The 24,321-nt window shown below is 41.1% G+C and overlaps 1 protein-coding gene across 1 annotated transcript in view; it reads left to right on the top strand.

Annotated features, from left to right (window-relative positions):
* Nucleotides 1-24,321, top strand: part of PDZD8 (PDZ domain containing 8) — a 57,325-nt gene that overhangs the window by 20,247 nt on the left and 12,757 nt on the right. Inside the window, exon 3 of the mRNA XM_004579785.3 lies at nt 12,169-12,271. Within this exon, the coding sequence (XP_004579842.2) occupies nt 12,169-12,271 (103 nt within the window). The remainder of the gene's footprint in view (nt 1-12,168; nt 12,272-24,321) is intronic.

Here is a 24,321-nt window from a genome sequence, read left to right as displayed (position 1 = left end):
TCATAAGGAACTATAAAATTGAAGACTGAATTTTCTCTATATTACCATAAATTAGACTCATTAATAGAATTCAAACAGTATATTGAAATTGTTGTGCAGCCCGAAGCTTCATGCTTTAGAAGGCAGTAGAAATGGAAATGATATACATTTTTATGTATTGGAAGCACTGAGTTCACATTCTAGTCTGGTGACCTTACTATTGCTTGATTAGGCAAATGTGCCACTGTGCTGAAAATTGTGATCTGAGATCAGTTAGCTACAGTGGCTGAGCGTGCGATAGACAGCTTCTATCATTATCTCTTGATACTCTGGTTCAGTATTACAAAGAAAAGGAATCCTTCAGCCAAACTATGTTGTCTTTTGTGTGTTTATCAGAGTTAAAATTAAGTTTGTTTGCTAAAAAAAAAAAAAGATTTTTTTAATTATCTGCAATATAGCTTTCAATTTCCCAATCAATAACTAGAAGGCAGAACAAGAATTTTGTTGGTTAGAATTCCAACACTTGATTTTTACCAAGTACTAAAAAAAAGCAGTCCATTCTTAATAACTGCCTGTTTTTGAGTTGACAGAAACTGATATTTTAACCACAAATAATTTCAATTGCTATTTTTTAGTCCTACTGTTAATTACAATATTATTTTTAATTTAGAATTAATCTAAAGGGTATGAAGTGTTTTGCAAAGAAGACATGCTCAGTTATAATTAAGTAGAAGATAAATAATATCAAAAACATCTGTATTGAAGAGATAATTTTACAGTAGTCAAGGCAACAGAGGAAACTTGATAGATTATTTAGCTCTTATTTTCATTTTTTAAGAAAATTATTTGTTTAACCTTTAGTTTGTAAATGTTATTGTCAAAAATATGTATTTTATGTGCAGTGTGTTTTGAAATGTATGTATTGTAAGATGGCTAACGTATTACCACGTACATCATATTTTCTAATAAAATGGCATTTTCTTCAGGACAAATATTCTAGCTGCAGTTTCTAAGAGGAATGTGTCACATAGGTGTAGGGGACACTGAATGATAAAATGGATACATGTTAGGGTGCTGAGTTTTGTCAGTATGTTACATTTTTTTAAGAAGTTAAGATATGGACCTGCATGTTGCATGAGTGATAACAGATAAACCAGCTGTCTAGGACACCCACATTCCATTTGTTCAAGTTCCACTTCCAATCTAGTTCCTGCCAATGTGCCTGAGGAAGCAGCGGAAGCTGGCCCAAGTTCTTGGGCACCTGAACCCACGTGGGGGATCCAGAAGAAGCCCCAGACTCCTGGCTTCAGCCTGGCCCAACCCCGGCAGTTGCAGCCATTTGGGCAGTGGATCAGCAGATGGAAGATTCTTTTGATCTCTTTTTCCTCTCACCCTTTCTCCTTTTTTCCTTCCCCTTCTTCCCACCCCATCTCTCTGTAACTCTGATTTTATTTAGAAACTTATTTATATTGTTGGAAAGGCAGATTTATGGAGAGGAAAGACAGAGAAAGATCTTCCATCCTTTGGTTCCCTTTCCAAATGACTGCAACAGCCGGAGCTGAGCTGATCCAAAGCCTGAAGCCAGGAGCTTCCTCTAGGTCTCCCATGCGGGTGCAGGGTCCCAAGGCTTTGGACCGTCCTCCACTGCTTTCCCAGGCCACAGGCAGGGAGCTGGACGGGAAGTAGCACATACACTGGTGCATATGGGATGCTGATGCTTGGAGGTGGAGGATTAGCCAGTTGAGGCATCATGCCAGCCCCTGTAACACTGATTTTAAATCAACAAATAAATCTTTTTAAAAAATCAGGATGAAAAAGAAAAAAAAAAATCAGGATGATTGCGAAAGCAGAGGTGTGAAGTTTAGCTGGGTGAAAATGCCAGACTCCACAGCAGTTTTTTTTTTTTTTAACGATTTATTTTTATTGCAAAGTCAGATATACAGAGAGGAGAGACAGAGAGGAAGATCCTCCGTCCAATGATTCTGATGATTCTCCAAGTGACCGCAACGGTCGGCACTGTGCCGATCGGGAGCCAGGAGTCAGGAACTTCCTCCAGGTCTCCCATGCAGGTGCAGGGTCCCAAGGCTCCAGGCCATCCTTGACTGCTTTCCCAGGCCACAAGCAGGGAGCTGGACGGGAAGTGGTGTTGTCGGGATTAGAACCAGTGCCCATAAGGGATCCCGGCGTATGCAAGGCGAGGAGCCTAGCTGTTACGCTATTGCACTGGGCCTTCCACAGCAGTTTTGAAAGATAGCTGTGCTCATTACAAGTAGTAGGAAAGTATAACTAAGGTCAGCTTTTCACTGAGTCACACTTAACATTGTTCTTAAAGAATCATTGTTGTCTTAGCAGCTATTAGGATGTTTTATCTTACTGCCTTTCAAAAATACATCTTTGGGGCCCAGCACAATAGCCTAGTGGCTGAATCAGTGCCTTGCACCTGCCGGAATGCCATATGGGCCAGTTCATATCCCGGCTCCTTCACTTCCCTTTCAGCTCCCTGCTTGTGGCTTAGGAAAGCAGTAGAGGATGACTCAAAGCCTTGGGACCCTGTATCCATGTGGGAGACCCAGAAGAAACTCCAGGCTCCTGGCTTCAGTTGGCTTAGTCCGGCCATTGCGGCCAATGGGGAGTAAACCAGCAGACAGAAGAACTTTCTGTCTGTCTGTCCTTCTCTCTGTATATCTGCCTCTCTTAATTAATTAATTAAAACAAATCTTAAACACATCTTTGAACATTTTGCTAATGTAAAATACAACATGAATATCATGATAATAGTTGAGGTTCTACTGTGTTACTAAGAATCTTCATTTATTCCCTCACTTACCAGCATGGACTCAAAGATTCCTGTTTTCTCATGGATTCTTTACTGTCCTTAATTATTGTAATGCCTAAATTGTCTTGGATTGGGCCAGTAGAGCCAGCGCCTGTGTGCGTGTGCCATGAATTCACTGCTTCCTTTTTATCCTTAAGACTTCAGTACAACAGTCGACCTGCAGTCGGTCACAGGTTTATCTTTTGTCTTCTCTGCCACTATCCTAGAATCAGCTGGTTAATGAAGAAAGGTGTTAGATACCAGTAGTGGGCAGAATTAAATCGTTTTCTGTGTACGTCCATGAACATATGTATCTGTAACATTCATAGTTTAGGAAACATGACCTAATATCTCCATTCCAGTCCACCCCTGTGGGATTGTTCTTTGTCTTGGCTCTTCTCCCATTGCTCATTTCACTTTCAACTTACTTCACTCTAGCTTGTTTTGTCCATACAAGTTAAAAAATTCTTACTATAAAGTGTTCAGTTTCTTTGTTTTGTTTTGTCTTTTTGCAATTATACTCTCACCCAAGATTGGATCATATGGTTAGGGCTGCATTCATAAATTAGCCCTGCTGGTCTTATACCCTGTCTTCTGATACTTTAGACCCACTTTAAATTCATAAAGTTTCAAATCGCTGATGTTCAAATTGCAACACCATTTTCCCACAGCCCTGTTTAAATGTGATTTCAGTTCATTTTAAGATTAACGAGAATGTCTTCTAAATTTGCCCAGCTGTTACTAGTGTTCCAGTGGGAGATTCCTTCCTGATGTCTTCAGAAATTTACATATTCTTCACATATGAAAAGATACCAGTGAAGAAATCAGAAAAAAATGGAATAAAGCGTGATTTTGAGAAATTGAAATCTGACAGTCAATATGAAGTCATTATGGTTGAAGGAATGCACTAAGGTCAGGTCAAAAACAGGCACAAGAAATGCTAGGAATTATATCTAGGAACCAAATAGTCTAGCTAACTTTTGCCCTATCTGTTGCTAATAGCTGTTCTTGCAAAGAGAAGAAATATTAATTTTATGCACATATTGTAGTTTATGAAGATTCTAAGAAATATTTTCCTCCTAGAAATAAATTTTAGGAATGAGACAAATTCTTATATGTTGATGCATAATTTTTTAAAGATTGGTTTATTTTTTAATTAGACATTTGCCTGTTCTGAGACCTGCATAGGGAGAAGAATATTGACTGCCTTCTTGAATTTTGTTACCTAGTTACTATGCTTAAGGTGTCTGCAATGATGATACAAAAAGGGAAAGCTTCAGTGTAAAGAGAATGACTAAGTTTTTTCTCAAGATTGTCAGTGTTGAAGAAAATAAGAGCAGAGTATTTTGTTGTCAAGCAGAAAAAAGTAGAAACAGAAACAGTGAGTGAATAGTTTTTGACAAAATATGAGGAAATATTCCTGAGTTATTATATTATTTTCCCTTAACAAGAGAAAGATAGGAGAACTGGCTTATGCTTTATAACCTCATTTTAAGTGGAAATTAGTTTATTTCAGTAAAATAGAAATGTAATATGTACTAGATAAAAAATGCAAGTGAAGCAACTGTGAAAATTATTTCTTAAAATAAAGGTGTAGCAAAATGTGTTGTGATCATGTTTCAGTATTCTCTGTAAAACAAATCTTCCAAAATCTGTATCAGACTGAAAATCCACTGTTTACTAATGAACAGTTTGTGACATATGAAAATCACATATATATTTAGAATTTAGTTGGTCTCCTCACCACTTAGCTACTTTATTTGCAATATTTTATTTAATTTGTTATGACCTTGCGGGACTAGGATAATGAACTATTAGGGAATTTTCACTTTGTATTTGTAGAAAATTAAATTATTATTGAATATTCTTCCTTGATTACAAAAAAAAGATTGATTTTTATTGGAAAGGCAGATATACAGAGAGGAAGAGCTTCCATCTGATACTTCACAATGGCCACAATGGCTGATGCTGCGCTGATCTGAAGCCTGAAGCCAGGAGCTTCTTTCAGGTCTCCCACGCAGGTGCAGGGACCCAAGGCTTTTGGCCGTCCTCCACTGCTTTCCCAGGCCACAAGCAGGGAGCTGGATGGGAAGTGGGGTGCCGGGATTAGAACTAGCGCCCATGTGGGATCCCAGCACATGTGCAAGGCGAGGACTTTAACCACTACGCTATGGTGCTGAACCCTATTGATGCATAGTATTAACTTAAACATTTATTAGTATTTTTTTAAACTTTTGATATAACCTGTCACAGAACTTTCTGCTTTTTTTCTTTACAGATTTGAGATACAACTCACATACCATACAGTTCATCCATTTAAAATGCTCAGTTCTCTGTTGGTGTATTTGCACGTCTGTGTAACTGTCGTCAGTCTCGTCCCAGAGAAATCCCATGCCCGTTAGCAGTTCCCATTCCCTTTGTTTCTCCTACCCAACCTGAAGTAAACGCTTGTCGAATAACAAATCACAACAAATTTCAGTATGCCTGTGAAAATTCAGTTTTATTAAGTGTTATTTAGCATGAGTAACTCCATTCTGGTCTGTTGGATGCTAAAGCAAGAATTCAATCCAAATCAATGGCCTACCAAAATTTTTGTTTAACACATCAATGTACATTCTGTCTAAAATAATTTTCCCGTTTCAGACACTGAATTAAATGGCCTTTTTGTAAGTGGTTTCTTTTAGTTAGAATTTTTTCAAGGTTAATCCAGATTGAAGCATGTACTTCCTTTTGTTTTATTGCCAGATAATATTCTGTTGTATAGATGTGCTGTGTTTTATTGACCTCATTGATGACATGATGGATATTTTAATTTTTGGCTGTTTTGAATAATGCTGTTGTGAAAATTCATTTTTTTAAGTTTTTGTATGTATGCTTTTGTTGTTTATATACCTATGAATGGAATTGCTGGACCATGTGTCAACCCTGTGTCAACTTTTTAAAGTAACTGTCCAATTATTTTCCACAATTTTCTTCTCGCCAGCAATATTATGAAGACTGCTTCTACATATCCTCTTATCCCTGTTATTGTCTCTTTTTGATTATAACCATTTCAGTGGGAAAGAACTGTACTTTGCATTTTCCAGATGGCATGAGAATTATCTATTTATTACCTCTGCCCATTTTTATCTTGGATTGTATCTGTAAGATTTTTTTCCTATTTTCTGGGCACTAGGCACTTGTCTGATATTGTGGCTTACAAATATTTTCTTCCTTTGTAGGTTATTTTTTCTTTTTTTTCTTTTGATGGTATCCTTTGAAGTCTACAAAGTCTTAGCTTCACTGAAGTCTGATTTGTCTATTTTTCTTTTGATACTTAAGCTTTTGTTATCATATCTAAGAAATGTTGCCTAGTCCAAGGTTAGAAAGATTTGCTTATAAGTTTTCCGGCAAGGCTTAGTAATTTTAGTCCCATGACTCATTTTGAGTTGATTGTTGTTAATTTTGTGATTCCTTTTAAAAACATCCCTAAAGTATTACAAAAAGTGTGGCATAACTTACGGTTTCAGGGTATGATTCCCGGCCGCTGTTTCTCATTCCTGAATCCTGAAGGTAGCTGGTGTCAGTCAGGAATTTGGCCGCACAGCCTTCTGGGCCTGATTGCCAAGATCCTCAGATAGTTTACTCTGTGACCAGCAGGGGGCAGCAAAGCTTTGGTGAATGAAAATTCACAATTTTCTGAACTTAGTAATTTGTAATTATGAATCCTCTTAATGTATTTGGCCTATCTTATTTTTGCCTTTGGTCTGTTAAGCAGTAAGTTTAAAATTCCTTGTGTGATTGTTTATTAGGAACTATAGAAATTCCTCCCACTTTTTGTTGTTGCCATAAGTTCATTGAGACTTACCGGTTGGGAAGTACAGACAGGATTTCTTTGAGTACTCCAACCCTAGGACAGAGTTTTCTCAGATTCTCTAAAATGCTTTATTTGCTTTTCTTATCTCGCTCCTACCCTATGATAAAGTAGTAGAATAACAGCCAAAATGTTGATGAATGGCGAAGCCATTCCCAAGCTTGTGCCAGAAAGAACTAGGCAGATTTACATTCTGATTTTAAGGCTAGACAATGTTATATAAAAACTGCACCAAAACAGCAGTGCTACTGAGACTAGAATGATAAAACCAGGCTTTCTTGGGGTCTGCTCCCAGGTAAGGTCCACAAGGTAGGCATGCCTCAATCTGGGTGCGACTTCCCTGGCCCACTATCTGTGGACCTTCACCTGGTGAGCCTCACCTGCGAGCAGACCCCAAGAAAGCCTGGTTTTATCATTCTAGTCTCAGTAGCACTGCTGTTTTGGTGCAGTGCCGGAACTTTTGCCGCCACCTGCTCCCAGCAGCAGAGCCAGTAGCGTGAACAGGGAGAGGGTCTGGGGATGAAGCACCCACAGACCAGTGATGGTAGAAGTCTGCAAGGTCTCGCTTTATTGCTCCTTCACCTCTCCTGATATACTCTTCCCCTCAAGTTCTAATTTAGCCAGGAAATTGGATACAGATGAGTCCAGTTAGTCTAGGTGTTTTTAGCTACAAACCCAGTTCCTGTTCCTGCCCATCCCAACTAGTCTAATCAACTCCTTAGCCCACAACAGCCAGCTAGGGGCTTTCCGCCTGCTCCCCCACCCCGGGCCCTCTGGGCTAACATTCCCACCTCTTTGGTATAATAGGGAACCCCTGGTCTTGTGGCTGCCGCTTGCTGAATAGGGGTGACGACTCAGGGGAGTAAAGGAACCTGGAGAACCTGATTGGGGAAAAAAAAAAGTGTAGGAGGAGAGCATCTGAATGGGCAGACTGAAGGGGGCATGGGAAAATTCCGATTGGAGGAGCATTTGATTCATTGCGACTCGTACACTTCCCAGATCCTATCTGTTGTTCCAGTTCTATTTGCTGCATAATCCATCGAATGTGGTCACGTTGGGCCGTATTTTAGACTCTGCCACAGTCGCTATAGCCATGAGTTGGGAGCAAGTTCCGGCAGATGATAAAACCCGGACGTGTGCTTATTAAACCCCTTCTGGATCTTCCTGTGCAGTAATTGATTCCCTGAGGTTGGCACTTGCTATGAGATTCGTAACAGTCGACTGAAACTGAGGAAAATGACACAAAAGAGGAATTGGTGCTGGAGGCAGGACAATTATATTGAGCCATACTGAGAGATGGGGCTGGGGCCGGTCAATAGAGATCCCGGACACCCTGCCACGTAGCCCTGTATGAGGACCGCGGCATGCTACTGGGTTTCCCCAGTGCCACACAGCTGTTTGGAATAATAACATTGAAACATGACATCAGGAACTGTGACTGAGGAGTTTGGCAGCTGTAGGCATGGTCAGGATCACTGCGTGTGAGCTGGTCCACAGAGATTGAGGTGAGTGAGCGTGGAGGATCTTGAGGAAGACCAAATTGCCAGGCTGGAGAGGAGAGGTGTTGGGGTCCAAAGGTGTGGCAGCAGCCAGGTCTGGAAGACAGCAGTCCGTGTGTTCTCACAGAAGCTTTTGTGGGTGGACATATGGGTGAAATTGATCTGCCAGTCCTCGCCTGGTTGATGTCTCCACAGCTAGTAAATAGCCAACTTAGGCTTAAGGGCTCCTTGAAGGGAGACAGTGGAATAGTTTGGGTAGTAGAACAGAGGGTCCAAAAAGTGGAACAAGGAGTTAGTTGGGAGTCCACGTGGAGAGAGTTATATATAAAGGAAAAGGGGCATTGTTCTCCTCTCTGGCTTCTTGTGGCTGAGTTTGGGCACAGTGTTCTCTCAGCAGTGGTCTCAACTCTTGGGGGAGGAATGGGAGGCTCCTAGCTCTGCAAAAGAAACTGGTTAACCGTTTGGTTTGAAAAAATTTTACTTTTGACACAGGAATGGAGGGAGGGGTTAGTTATCAAAAGTCCTTTTGAAAAGATGGCTTGAGTTCTCCCTGAAGCTCACTGGAATATGTAGTCTCTGAGGGTTGGTCTTGAGGAGCTTCTCGGGGGTGCCTCTGTGGTGACAGATGGATCATCCTGGCAGGTGTTGACCTTCTGTGCAGATTCCCCATTCCAGCCATTCTTGGATGGAGTGTCTGCTTGGTTTTGGCAGGGAACTGGGGTCACTTCTACTCAGGCCCAATATCCCAGCCTTTTGTTGTATGGTATTAGTGGGGAGGCTTAGGCTGGAACATGCATGAAAAATTGGTCAAGACTGTCAAATTAAGCCTTGAGGAACAGGCTGTAAAAAGAACAAAAATAACATGGTTGTGGAAAAGAGAAACACTTCTGATCATGTAGTGTTTATGCTCTAGTAGAGATAGTCTGGCCTGCTTCTAGGCCTGTGCTCTTTCCCGCCTCCTGCTCTTGAGAACTCTGGCTGCTAGCAGGAGCTAAGTAAAGGCCTATGTGGTAAGGCCAGGGCTGCAGTTGACAGTGACCTTCAAGGCTACAGTGCCAGCCAGCAAAAACTGTTTCTGAGGAGTTACACACATGGGCACTGGAGTTTCAAGTCTGGATGCACCCAAAAAAGTTGTGCTATTATCCAAATCCAGAGGTTGACAGGAGGGTATGATAATTAGGTGGCTATTAAGGTCTCGCCAGGTGTGTGTGAGGCCCAGGACCATTTATCTCTTCATCATAAAGGAGATATGAAACCCTGGGGAGACATCTCGTTGACTCCCATTTCCTGGCTGGACAGAGAGGAGAGCTAGCCTGAAAAGGAGGCTGGTATAGGACAGATGGTGTCTCTGAGTGAAATACACAGCTTTACCTGTGTTGTCGCTGAAGCGATGGATGCTTTGGGAGTTGGGCAAAGCAGAGGGCTTTCTAGCTTGTGGCCCACCATGGTTCTGACCCAGGAATTCTTTGACCACTAGGACAGTTTCATTTCTAGTGGCCTGGCTCTTGGCAGAGTTGACAGGATTCTTTGAAAGCCATTTCTATCATTGGCAGCTGTTTCCCCAATCTTGGAGCTTCCCACATTGCAAACAGGTGCTACTCAAGGACAGACTGGCCTTGCTGGGTCTTCTTGAGAACAGGTTACTGTATAAAGCTGCATTAACGGCCTCCTGCTGCCTACCTCACTACTCTTCCTAGGGCCTCTGGTAAAGTGGACAGCAGAGGCAGCCTTGGGATGTCAGCCAAGGGGATGCTCAGTTCTATCCCTAAATTCCTTCATAGGCTGAACTAGGAATTTGTAGTCACAGGCACATCCTGACAATGATAAGGTAATGCCCATGAGAAAATAATTAGGCTCCTTGGTCTAACAAGTTAGCTATCACTTTAAGATCTGGAGATCAAACTAGCGTCAGAGAGAGGGGAGGAGGAGGAGGAATGAAGAAAGGAGTTAGAAAAACCAAATTAATTACATATAACAACATTATCAAGTGAAAACTATAAAAGAGTAGCTCTAGAAAACATTTACCAAAGGTCTGAAGTCTGCTATAAATGTGAAACAAGAGCACAGGTTTACAGTTAAACTGTACATTTGAAAAAGCAGTAATACAGCTGATAAATATCCAGAAAATGCTACAGGCAATTTTTAAGGACAATGATCAGTTACGTTGCACATAAATCATACACGATGTGTTTCTCTCAAAAGTTTCCTTTCATGACTTCCCACCCCTTCTGCAACGTGCTTTAACCTGGAAATACTCTGTAAAACCAGTGATAAGAGTGCATGGGTTTATCTCATGCTTTGGAATAATTTAACAGTGGATTAGAACAACTCTATACCTGATTATTTTGATACATAAATGTTCATTCAAATTACAGAACAAGTTTGGCAAGTAACAGTTTTTTTTTTCTTTTAAACAGATGTTAATTAGCTTATCTCTTACCCTGCCTCTCAGCTAAGCGGGTGGTTGATTGACAAAAGCGGGGGAAAAAAGTTAAAGCGGGCAAAATGTGCAGCTACTGTAGCGGCAGCAGAGCTAGAGAGAGTTTAGGTCTTGAGGTGGCTGGGCAGGAGGCGGGGGCATTTTTGGAGTTAAGTCAGAAGAACCTAAGAGCAAGAGCCGGCTCGGCAGAGGGTGAGAATGGAGAAAAGAGGAGAAAGGTAAGATGGCGGACAGGGTCTGTTCACAGGAAGTGGAAGGGGAGGAACCTGCAAAGATGGCAGCAGAGCAGGAAGTGGAGAAGAGGAGACCTGGGAACATGGCGTCCATACAGGAAGTGAAGGATATGGAGGCAGAAGGTTCCGGGTTAGGAGGGACCCCAAGTAGTTTTGGGATATTGGGGGGCCCGCTCAGAAAACATGGCGGTAGAGGGGTCAGAGAGTTCTTTGGGTGAGGACATGGGCCCTCCATCGGCTTTGGGTAGGTACTCCATGCAGTTGCGGTATAGTGGACAGGCTCTTCAGCTTGACAGGGAACAAGAACAGGAGTAGGAGGAACAGATTCCAAAAAAACCTGGACATGTAGAACTTCAGACTGCTTGCCATTGTGGCCGCAGAAATTGCTCAAATCCGAGAGGAAAGTGAAGTTAAAAGTGCCTTCCTCCAGCAGTGTGGCATTGTCCACCCTGTTCTCACAAAGTACCTCACAGTAATCCGAATGCGAGGAAGGGACTCCATCTTGGAAGTTGGACTAGGAAGGAACCTAGTTCCCTGTTGGAGGGCGGGTTAGTGGGAAGGACCATGAATTGGAGGAGGGAGCCGGTCAGCCCAGGGGGATGTCACTTTTTTGCTTCTTCAGTATAGAAGTTTTTCGTAATCTTAAGTATAGACCTCAAATGGCCTTTTTAGGTTAGAATTCTAAACAGTAAAATTGAATGGTACCATTTTATGACAGTTATTTTTAAGATAATAATAGAAATAGTAGGCATTTTTATGCATTTGTTTGTTGTAAAGCATTACGCAAATGCTTTGTGTACATGTCTTCTGTTACTCTCACAGCTCAGAGGTAAGTACTACATTTGCTGTAATTTTTCCAGAGGAGGCAGGGTTAGAGTGAAGTAATTTGCCCAAGGTCACATTAACAGGTGATGTAGAAAGGTAATAGATGGTGAATTATGTGTGTGTATAAACAACTGTTGTGTACATTTGGGTGTTTAGTTGTTGTAGAGACGATGCACTGAAGAAACCACTGCGTAGCATTTTTTTCAGATTCAATTGTCTGTTCTGAAGATCTGTGTAGCACTTGTTACCTCAGTGAGGAACTTGGTCGATTTCTTTTCCTCGTAAATAGATACTGTTATTTGACTTACATGCTGAGAGAAAAACATGTTATGGAATCTCACCTGATTTTAACCTTTGCCTCAGTCTTCCACTAGAGGGTGTACCAAACGTTTTACTGTTTTTTCCTTTGCTAAGACTTTAATAATAATAGAGTAATGTATTTTTTTTTCTGGTTAAATGATTAGGAAGTAAAATTTTAATGTTTATAACTGGAATAATACTCTCATTTTATTTTTGTACCACAGGTTATTCATTTTTGGATCCTATGACAGAGAGGCAAATATTCATTGCACACTTGAGTTGAGCAGTAGTGTTTGGGAAGAAAAACAGAGGAGTTCTATTAAGACGGTAAAATAGATTTACATAGATTTACACCTGTATAAAGTTTATTTGATAAGCATGTCTATATATTAATATTTCTTATATTCCTAGAGCTACTTTTGGTTATGTACAGATAATTATGAATAAATCTTACTTGTTTGCCTTGTCACAATACAATAATAGCAACAAATTGCATGAAACTAGTTTTAGCATGCACATTGCCTGAACCAAAATAGTCTAATTTTGCTTCTAGAACTTTGCACATGTTTCAATTAGAAAATTAGAAATAATTTTACTAGACACATTAGAAGGCTTGTGGATTTAGAGCATTCAGTGATGAAAAGATATTTCCTGAGCACTCTGTGCTGTCCCCTGTTTAGATGCTGAAGGACAATTCAAGCTGCTGTAAAGAGGCTCTCCCTGCGACACCAACATGAACTAGAAGAGTGTGTGTGGAATAGGCTTGGAAGAAACCTTGGGATGTTCAGTTAAATTTTAGTTTTAGGTTAAAAAATTTTTAGTTTTAGAATAATTGTTTTAATGTAAATACATCCCGCTTATTGTGAGGAACAAAATGCTTCTAAATCTTTATGGGCAATCGTGTGGTATCATTAGGGATATTCCTCTGCTTCAAATGTTCCTAACTTCTCTCTATCATCACCACTAGGAACATCTTTACATAAAAGAACAGACAGTATAGCCTTCTTTTGGAAGAAATAGATTTTGATCCAAGTGTAGAAATGAGGAGAAGTAAAGCTGCTACGGGAGGCTGGGCTGGCCGGGGGTTTGGACTTAGAGAAGCAGTGAGGAGCTGGTGAAGATCTTGAGTATGGGGCATCATCAAGGCACGTGGTAGGGGAGATTTCTCCTTTCTTTCATGCCTGTTCTTGTCCCAGTGTTTCTGTAAGTTACATCTCAAACAATTTAGTGCAGCTCTTTAGGGAAATAACTAGTTTTAGAATTTGTCTTGAAATACATCACTACATGAAAAATATTGGGTAGGTTTTGGCTTTCCTCTGAACTGATTATGACTTGCTGTTGTTATTGGCATTGCTATTTCTCATGTTTAAAAGCTATGAGACTAGATAGTTTTAATATTTCATAATGAAAGTTAATACTTTAATCTTAAGTCATTTTAAATGTTAGTCTGACATGGATAATTTTGAAAATACAGCTTTAGGTTACCAGTTACATCTAGTAGTGAAAATGTCAGCAATAGTTAAGAGTCTGCAGGCATTAGTTACATATGTCTAAATTTAATCACCTGTTTAAAAGAGGGTTTATTTTTATTGGAAACTCAGATATATAGAGAGAAGAGAAGAGACAGAGAGGAAGATCTTCCGTCTGATGATTGACTCCCCAAGTGGCCGCAACAGCTGGAGCTGAGCCAATCCGAAGCCAGGAGCTGCTTCCAGGTCTCCCACACAGGTGCAGTGTCCCAAGGCTCCGGTCCGTCCTCGACTGCTTTCCCAGGCCACAAGCAGGGAGCTGGATGGGAAGTGGGGCTGCCGGGGTTAGAACCGGCTCTCATATGGGATCCTAGTGCATTCAAGGCAAGGACTTTAGCCACCAGTCCACCGCGCTGGGCCCTAAATTTAATCACTTTAAGGAGAATTAGTCTGTCCAACACAGCACAAAACACTAAGGTAAAGGATTTGATCATTTGAGATGCATTTTAAATTTGGGTAGCAAACAGAATCAATAAAAAGCAGATATACTAAATCACTTGATGAGTTTAGTAAGCTATCTTTGTACACACAGACTTTAGGTTTCAGTCCTTGTTAAACACTGACACAGAATGAAAGAAACTAATCCCTTCCATGTTTAAGTGTTCTTAACTCTTAAAATACTGTTACTAAGGAGTATGGCTTCCTTTCACATTATCCTTTTTTGTCTCATGGATGCAAGACATCTAGTATACCTCTACAAATGTAACTTTGATTTTAAAGATACTGTATAGTTACAGAGGGGAGGGCAGGGTGAGTTATCTTCCTCTGCTGATTCACTCACCAGAAAGCCACAGCAGCTGCCAGGGCTGGGCCAGTTCAAAACTGGAAGCCAGGAGCCTTGGGCCATCTTCTACTACTTTCACAGGTCTTATATAAGCAAGGAGCTGGATTGATAGTGGAGCAGCTAGGACTCGAACTGGTACCCACATAAGATGCCAGTGCCGGAGGTTGAGGACTACCTTGCTACCCCACCGTGCCAGCCCCTACATATGCAACTTTTAGGAAAAAGAGTGAAGACTAAGGCAGGCCAGGGGCTTTTTGAGATGGTAGATCCTCCCAGGATTTCCACTTAAGTCACAATTGGATCACGTGACTTCCAGTGACAAGGAAGTATAGGTAACCATCTTAATTTTTCAACCTTAATGAAAGTAGAGGTCCAGGGGCCCAGCACAATAGCTTAGTGGCTAAAAGTCCTTGCCTTACAGGCGCCGGGATCCCATATGGGCGCCGGTTCCTGTACCAGCTGCCGTGCTTCCCATCCAGCTCCCTCCTTAAGGCCTGAGAAAGCAGTTGAGGACGCCCCAAAGCCTTGGGATCCTGTACCTGTGTGGAAGACCCAGAAGAGGCTCAAGGCTCCTGGCTTCAGATTGGCACAGCTCTGGCCATTGCAGCCACTTGGGGCATGAGTCAGTGAATAGAAGATTTTCCTCTTTGTCTCTCCTCCCCTCTGTGTATCTGACTTTCCAATTAAAAAAAAAATTTAAGGATTTATTAAAGAAAGTAGGGGTCCACAGGAAGGGTAGTTATGAATGATTTTTATGCTGCCAGTCCAGAAAATGGCCAGTCTGATAAAATTTTATTTTTAAGTGGATTTTGCATAAATTGTAATAGAATAAAAAAAGCAATAATAGCCTAAATAAAACCAGTATTAGAAATACCTTATTGGAAATCCAAAGAAAATTTGGGACAAACTAATATGCTGAGATTAGTGCCCTGCTTGTCTCATTATCAGAAGAGAAACGAGTGAACTTGAGGTTTTCCTCTTCAAAAATAGTAAGTGGTGGTTGATACGGCAGAGCAGGTGAAGTTGCACTTAAGACACCCTCTTCCTGTATCAGAATGCCAGGTCAAGGCCTAACTGCTTCACTTCCCATCCAGCTTCCTGTTAACACACCTGGGAATGCTGCAGGGGTAGTCCTAGCACAAGGTTGTTTGATGATAATCATTTGCTTGTCTTTCACTAAGAAATAAATTTAAGGAGTTTTCAAATTTTACAAAAGTTTCAGCCTTGTGTCATAGCAGGTGAAGTCACTCCTTGTGACTTTAGAGTGCTAGTTCAAGTCCCAGATAAATTCCATCTAGCTTCCTGGTAATGTGCCTGGAAAGACTGTGGAAGATGGATAAGGTGGGGAGGAAGAGCATTAAAATTCACATGGAAATGAAATAGCCAAATAACAGTGGATGCATGGTTGTTCTTTACCTGAGAAGACACGGATGAGTGATTAATGAAAGTCTGTAATACAGAGGTAATTTTTAAAGTGAGGATTATAGTTTACAAATGAGCGTGTTTGGCATTGCCAAAGATATCAAAAGAACTTTTAACTATACAGGTTCAGTGTAGTGTAAATAAAATAGTTAGATATAATCTCAAATTTTATTTGCTCTACTTCTCTTTTTTAGTTGTGGAGAGTCTTAGTGATATTGAATGAACCTACAAAGTCTAGATCTGTGCACATATTACTGAATGTTCATGCGAAGAGTTGAAAAGAGCTCTCCCTGAAGAACTGCAGTTTTAAAAGAGAACATCCAAGACAGACAGACTCATAAATATGTGAACCCAGAAGCCTCCGAGTTGGCATTTTGCAGTGTTTGTTTAAGGCTGGATGCCTTGCACACAGCATTTTGGTGCTCCTGTTTAACCACTTGCCATTTACAGTCTTAATCTCATCAAAAGGAAGAGAAAGGTTAAAGCAAATAAAGCTTTTTTGAAAATGTCAGTTTTTATGAAAACTCTGGTTTAGTTCAATTTGATAATATTTACAAATACAGTAGGGACTCAATGAAATTTGAACCATATATAATGTTCTATAATTTGGATTCTTTTGTCAACTAAATGCTTTTGAAACTTTAATAGTAAATCCTATACTTCAAGCATTTCCACTCTGAGTTCATCTTGGTTAAAAATAAAAAATGCAATTCCCTGTTTCAGGTGTTTTCTGGAAAAGAGTAGCAACATAAACTCTAATTCAACATTAAGTTACTGTTGAGTCTGAGAAGAGAAAACTGCATAAGATATGGAAGGCAAGGTGTAATTCTGCCCTGCAAGGGAAAGAAGCAGTGGGAAAACAGTAGCAGTCCTTTGAGTATTGCTGTGAGGGAGATTTAGAATAAAATACTTAACAGGAAAATAACATTCTTTAGGGAAAACCAGAAAAGAATATATCAAGAAAATGCTCTCTGAGCTAAGCTGCACAGTGTATGTGGAATTTTGGGAGGACAGAGGGAGCATTTCCAGGTGGGAACCAGGTAAAACCACAGTAAGAAGGGAAATATCTGAGTATGGCTAGGGTACAGTGAGGTAAAGAATATGGTAACATAGGATGATTGTGCAAAGCAGAAAGGGGAGGATTGGACCGTGTTACACTGCTTTACATATCAGGCCAGGAAGTTTGGCTGTTACTGTCGGAGACAACAGAATGGAAGTGATCTAATCGCAGTTTTCCGTTGGCCAGACTTGACCAGAGGCCACTTACTGGCAGCATGACCTCAGATGAAGTTCCCAAACCTGTCTCATCCACAAGCACTTCATTCTTCTGGGTAGTGGGCTAAGAGGCTGCGCAGCATCATCTGAAGGCTAAATGAGATTCTATATTAGAATGTCTGGCGTATCAATAATAATAATGTTTTTCAAAAATGGCAGCAACTAGTAAATAACATCAAGAATGATTTGCAAGGCAAAAATCTGAAACAGATGAGGGGCGATGACCGTGTGAGCCAGGCTAGTGGAAATGGAAATAGAAAATAGAATCCTTGTGTTTTGGATACCATTTGAAACAGAGGGGCTTTCAGAGGAAAGAAGAAACTAGAAAGATGAGGTTTGGAGAGGAAGAAGAAAGAGGAGAGGAGGGCACTCTGAGCACATTGGGTTTAAGATACAGAAACTAACAGGTCAATCCAGAAAGGGAGTTTTTTTCCCATTTTTATATATATATTATTATATTTTTGACAATCTTTACATAGTTAATTAGGGTAAAAAGGTTCAAGGGCTACAGGAAAGTGGGTAAGACTATTATTTCCACATTGTTTCCTTCGTGTATCTGGGGTAATGGGGGACATTAAGGGAGAAGCCCCACCCAGTCTCCCACCCACTCCAAGTCCCTGAGTGGGGCATGCTCCGAGGGTCTTGCTCAAGTGGTTTTGATAGTTCAACAGTTCTGAATTGCTGCCACTATTGCCACTCCAAGCACGATGAGGTCATTGAAGAATCGACTGATTGACATAGTCCATCATACAGTCTCCGTTTGCCCAGTTTTACGCTACCAACATATGGCTGAGGTGGTTGATTGACTTGTTCTGTCTTCTGTCTTTTCATGGTTAGGGTTCCGAGTCCAGCAGTTTAATTGGGGAGATCCCCAAAGAAACTTCATCTGAAGTGTTCCCAGACCAGATTCTTGTATGAACTAAAAAGTACAGGACCCGGCACAGTCCATGACTCCATTCAGCTGGTGGTTGCAATTGTTGCGTTGGTTCTGTTTCCAGCGCAATCTTCCACTAGAACCAATGGGTGTTGCAGTCCAGCCTGATTCTGCCCAGCACACACTGGGCCCTCACATAAACCAGTGGGAGCTGCAGCCTAGTCAGAGCGACTCAGAATAACCCCCACCAGGCCCGCCCGTGCCCTGGTTTGCCAGTGTGTGCAGCAGACTAGTCCAGTCTGTCCAACATCCCATTCAGCTCTTATACATGTCAGTGGGCATTGAAGCCTAGTTCCATCTAACAAGCTCCAGTATCCAGCCCACACAGATGTTGTTGGGTGCCTTTCTGTCTACGCCCCAACCCCTGTCCTGGTTTTCGTGCCCTCCAATGGGAGTGGTAACCTGAGAGGGAGGAGCCCACTATTTTTCTTCTAGGCCACTCCCACTCCTGGTTTATGCCATGTCTACTTTTTATTTCGTAGCTTCTATTTTTGTTTCTTTACTGTCAATACTCTTATTTCAACTGTAAATATCTAATCTAGTAAGAACGTTTTGGAGATTATAGTGTTTTTAGATCTGTTTTTCAAATAGGATAAAGAAAAGCAGGCTAGTTTTACAATATCCCAGTAGTAACCCAGATTTAAAAAAAATTTTTTTAAGGTTTATTTATTTCATTATAAAGTCAGATATACAGAGAGGAGGAGAGACAGAGAGGAAGATCTTCCATCCGATGATTCACTCCCCAAGTGAGCCGCAACGGGCCGGTAAGCGCTGATCTGAAGCCGGGAACCTGGAACCTCTTCCAGGTCTCCCACGCAGGTGCAGGGTCCCACTGCATTGGGCCGTCCTCGACTGCTTTCCCAGGCAACAAGCAGGGAGCTGGATGGGAAGTGGAGCTGCCAGGATTAGAACCGGCGCCCATATGGCATCCCGGCGCGTTCAAGGCGAGGACTTTAGCCGCTAGGCCACGCTGCCGGGCCCTAAAAAATTTTATTTTAAGAGCTATTGAGAGCAAGTTAATGAAGTAATGTTCATAAGACTTAAACTTTTTAAACTTGTTTCTTAGGACCATTGATCAAATAAAGCTGACTCTGCATTCATACTTTCTCACGAACTAAAACATCCTTTTAATAACACCTAGCAGTGTCCCACAAAAACTCACTTAGCCTAATAGTTCATTTTCTGAGCTATACACAGATACTGGATGCAGAACTAGGAGATAAAAGACTTAAGCAGGTATCATGAGACGTGGAGTCAGACATCCAGTCTCTAACGCCCTGCCCAGCTGTGTTTTGTCCAGTGGTAGTTGCAGTTACAAGATCCGGACAATTTCTGTGCCGGTCATACTTTTATGACTTTGTGTACATGAATCATTTAATCCTCACTGAGCAACCCCATGAGAATAAGTATTGTTACTTCATTTTACATGTAAGCAAACACACAGAAAGAAATTTAACCAAATTACCTAGGAGGTAGGTAGCAAGAACAACCAGTTAGTGTGAATCTAACACTGGTAATTGTCCCTACTTTAATGTCATGTCCACAAATCCAAACTAGTTCTATGACTAGGAATGAGTCATTGCATAAGCTCTGCAATGGAGGTATAGGACCAGGTGTTTGCCCTGGTACTTTCAATACTTGTGTCCCTCATGGGGGTGGAGTGCCCAGCTCTGGCTCCAGCTCCCTGTACCACAGACCCTGCAGGTAAACAGTAATGGCTCAGGTGGTTGGCCTCCTGCCACCCACCTGGGCAACATGAATTCTGTCCAGTTCCAGGCCTTGGCCTCAGAGCAGCCAGGCCATGGCTGGCCTTGGGACGTGAAACAGAAGGTGCGATTACTACAGCTGCCCATTTCCCCACCCATTTGTTCCTTTGCCCCTCAAATAAATATATATATTTCAAAACAGATAAATGCTTCAGTGTGTATAAGCACTAAATGTAAGTAAAATGCTTAGCACATAGCAATTTATTATTGAAATTGGGCTATTTGCTGCCTCTTTTGTCCCTGCTTTTATGCAAATATCTGTGTGATCTTATAAGTTCCTTGCATCTATTCCCTTTTTAAATGTTTCTTTACTTGGAGATTTCCCCTGTCTTCTCTTTTATTCCCCAGATGGCTGCAGCAGCCAAGGCTGGGCTACCTGGGTAGCAAGGGCAGAACCAGAGCTGTCACCTGCTCCCTCCCACGTTACCCATGAGTGGAAAACCAGAATGAAGAGCAGAGCTGGAGCTCAGCCCACAGGCTCTCTGACGTGGGATTGCTACACCAAACACAGGCCTGCCCTCCCTTTTAAGTCCTTACATAGCCTGGTGGAGGGCCAAGGCAGGCGGATTCCAGAGGCTTAAGCCACTTCTTGGGATGCTCACAACTCAGACTACCTGTGATTAGGTCTTGTCTCTTCCACACTTCCCATCTAGTTGCTCGTCTATGCACCTGGGAAACGGCGGGTGATGGCCCAGGTTCTTTGGTTCCTGCCACACATGGGACTATTGGCTTAGGCCTGGCAGTTGCAGACATTTGGGGAATGAACCAGTGGATGGGAGATCTCTTTTTTCCCTCTCTCCCTCCCTCTTCCAATCTCTCTTCTCCCCATCAGTCTACCTTCTAAATAAGCAATCCTTAAAATTTTTTTTTTAGTCAGGCTACATTGTGACATTGTGGGTAAGCCACCTCCTGCAAGGTCAGCATCATGTAAGAATTAGTTCAAGTACTGGTTGCTTCACTTCCAAACCAGCCTCCTGCCAATGCTCCTGGGAAAATAGCAGAAGATGATCAAGTGCTTTGAACCCTGCCATGCACATGGGAGACCCAGGTGGTGCTTTGGGCTCCTGGCTTTTGCCTGTCCCAATCCCTGCCATTAAAGCCTTTTAGGGAGTTAAAAGCGGATGGAAGATGTCACCTTCTCCCTGTCCCTCTCCAGTGGCTTCCAAATAAATAAATAAATAAATTTGTTTTAAATTTTAAGTAAAGTTTCAAATAATGACTTGAGAACATGAGCAGTTTTAGTAAGGGCTATTGTAGAAAGCTGGAAATCAGCTCCCTGCTGTCCATCTCAACTGAGGATTCAAGTATGGACAAACATTTCAGTTTCAGGAAGAGGCTCAAGAATTTCTTAGATATAAAGAGTGTGAATGTCATGTCAGATATCTAAATAATAATGTACTGTTGGGCCCGGCAGTGTGGCCTAGCGGCTAAAGTCCTCACCTTGAACGCCCCAGGATCCCATATGGATGCTGGTTCTAATCCCGGCAGCTCCACTTCCCATCCAGCTCCCTGCTTGTTGCCTGGGAAAGCAGTTGAGGAAGGCCCAAGGCTTTGGGATCCTGCACCTGTGTGGGGGACCCGGAGGAGGTTCCTGGTTCCTGGCTCCAGATCGGTGCTCACCTACCGTTATGGCTCACTTGGGGAGTGAATCATTGGACGGAAGATCTTCCTCTCTGTCTCTCCTCCTCTCTGTATATCTGACTTTGTAATGAAATAAAAAAAAAATAATGTACTGTTAGGATTAAGGAAGTAGTGATACCTAGTACTAACCTGTCTGAGACCTCTGGCAGTCACTGCAGTTATCTTTACTATAAGAGCCCTTTTTTCAAGATTTGTTATAAACATTGAAAAGCAGATTTAGAGGGAGGGACAGTGAGATACCTTTGCTGGTTCACTCCTTGGACTGCTTTTAGGCCAGACCAAAGCCAGCAGCTTCTTCTGGGTTTAATGTGAGTCACCATTTTTAAAAGTTAAGTTCTATGATTTAGTAATTGAAAGAGTTTAAAAATAAATAAGCTAAAAGTAAAACTAAGTTGAAATTTTTGCTTTTGCCTTCAAACAAGTTTAAATAGACAACAACAGCAACACTTAGTTTGAATGCCCTGTTAAATCAGTCTGATAATTCCATAAGGTGATATAAATTTCTCCACAAATATTGAGCATGGATAGGTTAAGGAGGTTGAGGACATCTTTGTTTACATTTGAGAACATTTTGATTTACATTGATATTACGTTGTACTAGACAAATAAGTGGGTTATATTTGAAATTTTATAAAAGGTATGCTGTACACTGGAAAAGAATGTTAGTCACTATGAATGAGACTGCTTCTGGTTAATTCCATTTCTTTAAAGATTAGCTAGTGATTCTTAGAGTCCAACAGATGGCATCTCTTTTTCCCAACTGGAAATGTATGAATTAGCTTTCCTAACTTTATCAGAATGTTGTCAACAGTTTAAATAGAAATCCATTTAACATAAGGAGGTAAATATCATGAAAAGCAGGTTCTTTTTTGGAAAAAGATTTATTTTATATCTTTGAAAGGCTTCTGGGCAGAGGCAGGGGGTGGGATCGGCATGGGGAAGTAAATCTTCCCTCTGCTTTTCTCCTGCTGGTAGGCTGCACTGGTTGGAGCTGGGCTAGCCAGGAGCCTGAGCTTCGTCCACATTTCCCATGGAGATGCAGGCGTCATCTTCCTTTGTTTTCTGCTATTCTATATAAGATAAAAGATATACATGTTTGGACTACTTTTCAGGAAGTTATACAGAAGATTACAAAATCAATCATAATCCTACTATTCAGAGAGGTCACTGCTGATTTAGAAAAACTATATAAAACGTATACTTACATAGTGTTCACATATAGAATGTGTTTAAAGAATAAAATGAGTTTATCATTTCACTTTGTAACCTTCCTGATAATTTTATATACTAAGGTCATGTTTCTCTCTGGATACTCAAGTCATTGTTTTTTTTTTGTCTGCATAAATACGCAGACTGTGTTCCTTAATTTAACGTTTCACTTACTAATAAATATTAAATCTTTCCCCAATTTTATGATGCTTTCAAGAAATTTCTAATTATTGCCAGTATGTGTATATTTGTGCTCATTTAATCTGAAGAATGAGTGACATAACTTTTTATATAAAAAGCCAAATAATTATTTTAGGCTTTGTAGTCACTGATGCAAGTACTCCCGTGTCCTGTTGTAGCTGTTGGAGCTACTGTAGACAACGAGCAGGGCTGTTTCTAACGTACCCTTCTTACCAGCAGTCCACAGACCGTAGTCTGCTAACTGCTGCTGATTAAAGTACCTTAGTCACAGATCATGCAGAAATGAAAAGGGATTGACACATATTTCAAAACTGCTTTCCAGTTGGAATAAGGCCTGCCATTTATCTTATTGTTCCAAAATTTTGTAAAGATGTATTTATTTTTATTGCAAAGAGAGGAGAAGACAGGTAAATCTTCCATCCAATGATTCACTCCCCAAGTGACCGCATTGGCCGGAGCTGAACGAGTCCAAAGCCAGGAATCAGGAGTCTCCTGCACAGATGCAGGGTCCCTAGGCTTTGGGCCGTCCTAGACTGCCTTCCCAGGCCACAAGCAGGGAGCTGGATTAGAACTGGCGCCCATATGGAATCCCCTGCTAGTTTTTTTTTTTAACTTTGACAGCTATGTTATGATTGTAAGGGAATGTGGTGTTAAGAGAGACACGCTGGAATATTCGGCAGTAAGAGGCTTCACATCTACAGCTTACCTCCAGTGGCTCAGGAAAGTCAAAAGCACTGAAAAGGAAACAGATGTAACAAAATACTAACAATTGGAAACACTTTGTTGCATTTTTGCAACTGTTTGTAAGCTTGAAATTATTTCAAGATAAAAGGCTATTTAAAAAAAAAATCAAAGCCAGCTGTCTGTCTCTAAGGTTCTCTTACTTCTTTAGTAAGATATAAACCACTCAACAGACGTGTAGGACAAGACAGTAAGCTCAGGACTGACTTGGTAATTCAGAATAACAGGTATTTCTGTGTAAAAGAATTAAAAAGGTCAAATGCTCTACTCTAATTGTTTTCATAACAACGTTAGCCTTTGTATACTTTTCTGAGCGTATTTCATTGTGATGGTTGTATAAAATTCAGATTCATTTTAAATCATAACATTAATGGAAACTTCAGTCAGGCCAAGAAGAAAAGAGACCAAAGTGTAGTGCAGGTAATTGCTCAGTTGTAATTATTTTCCTGTTAGCCTTTTGAAATTGAGCAGAGGATCCTTTTTATTCTTAGATCTCCGTGGATAGGGTTATTTGGATAATGGAGCTTATCAGCATATTTATGAGCCTTTGTTGTCTCTTAGATGAGAGGGCCAAGGAATACAGTTCTAATTTCACCCGTGTTTGTTTTAGGGACCGATGGATCAGATGGCGGTGCTGACATTCAGCTTTGTATTTTCACCCAGAAAGTAATCTTCCCCAGGGGAGATAACAAAAGTGACTGGCTTGTGCTACATATTTATGCCTGTAGTTCCATTTGGCATTGACAGTCCAAGTGCGGTAGGATACTGTTAAAGCCAAATCCAAACCTAATTCTAAGTACAGATCTACCCCCAGACCACGTTCAGTTTCCCTTGAGAGAATTCTGCATCTGCCATGGTTGAATAATTTTTTTTTT

The sequence above is a fragment of the Ochotona princeps genome, chromosome 13 (genome assembly GCF_030435755.1).
Source record: "Ochotona princeps isolate mOchPri1 chromosome 13, mOchPri1.hap1, whole genome shotgun sequence".
Lineage (NCBI taxonomy): Eukaryota > Metazoa > Chordata > Mammalia > Lagomorpha > Ochotonidae > Ochotona > Ochotona princeps.
The sequence above is the reverse complement of the archived record's forward strand: the minus strand, read 5'-3'. Positions and strand labels throughout refer to the sequence as shown.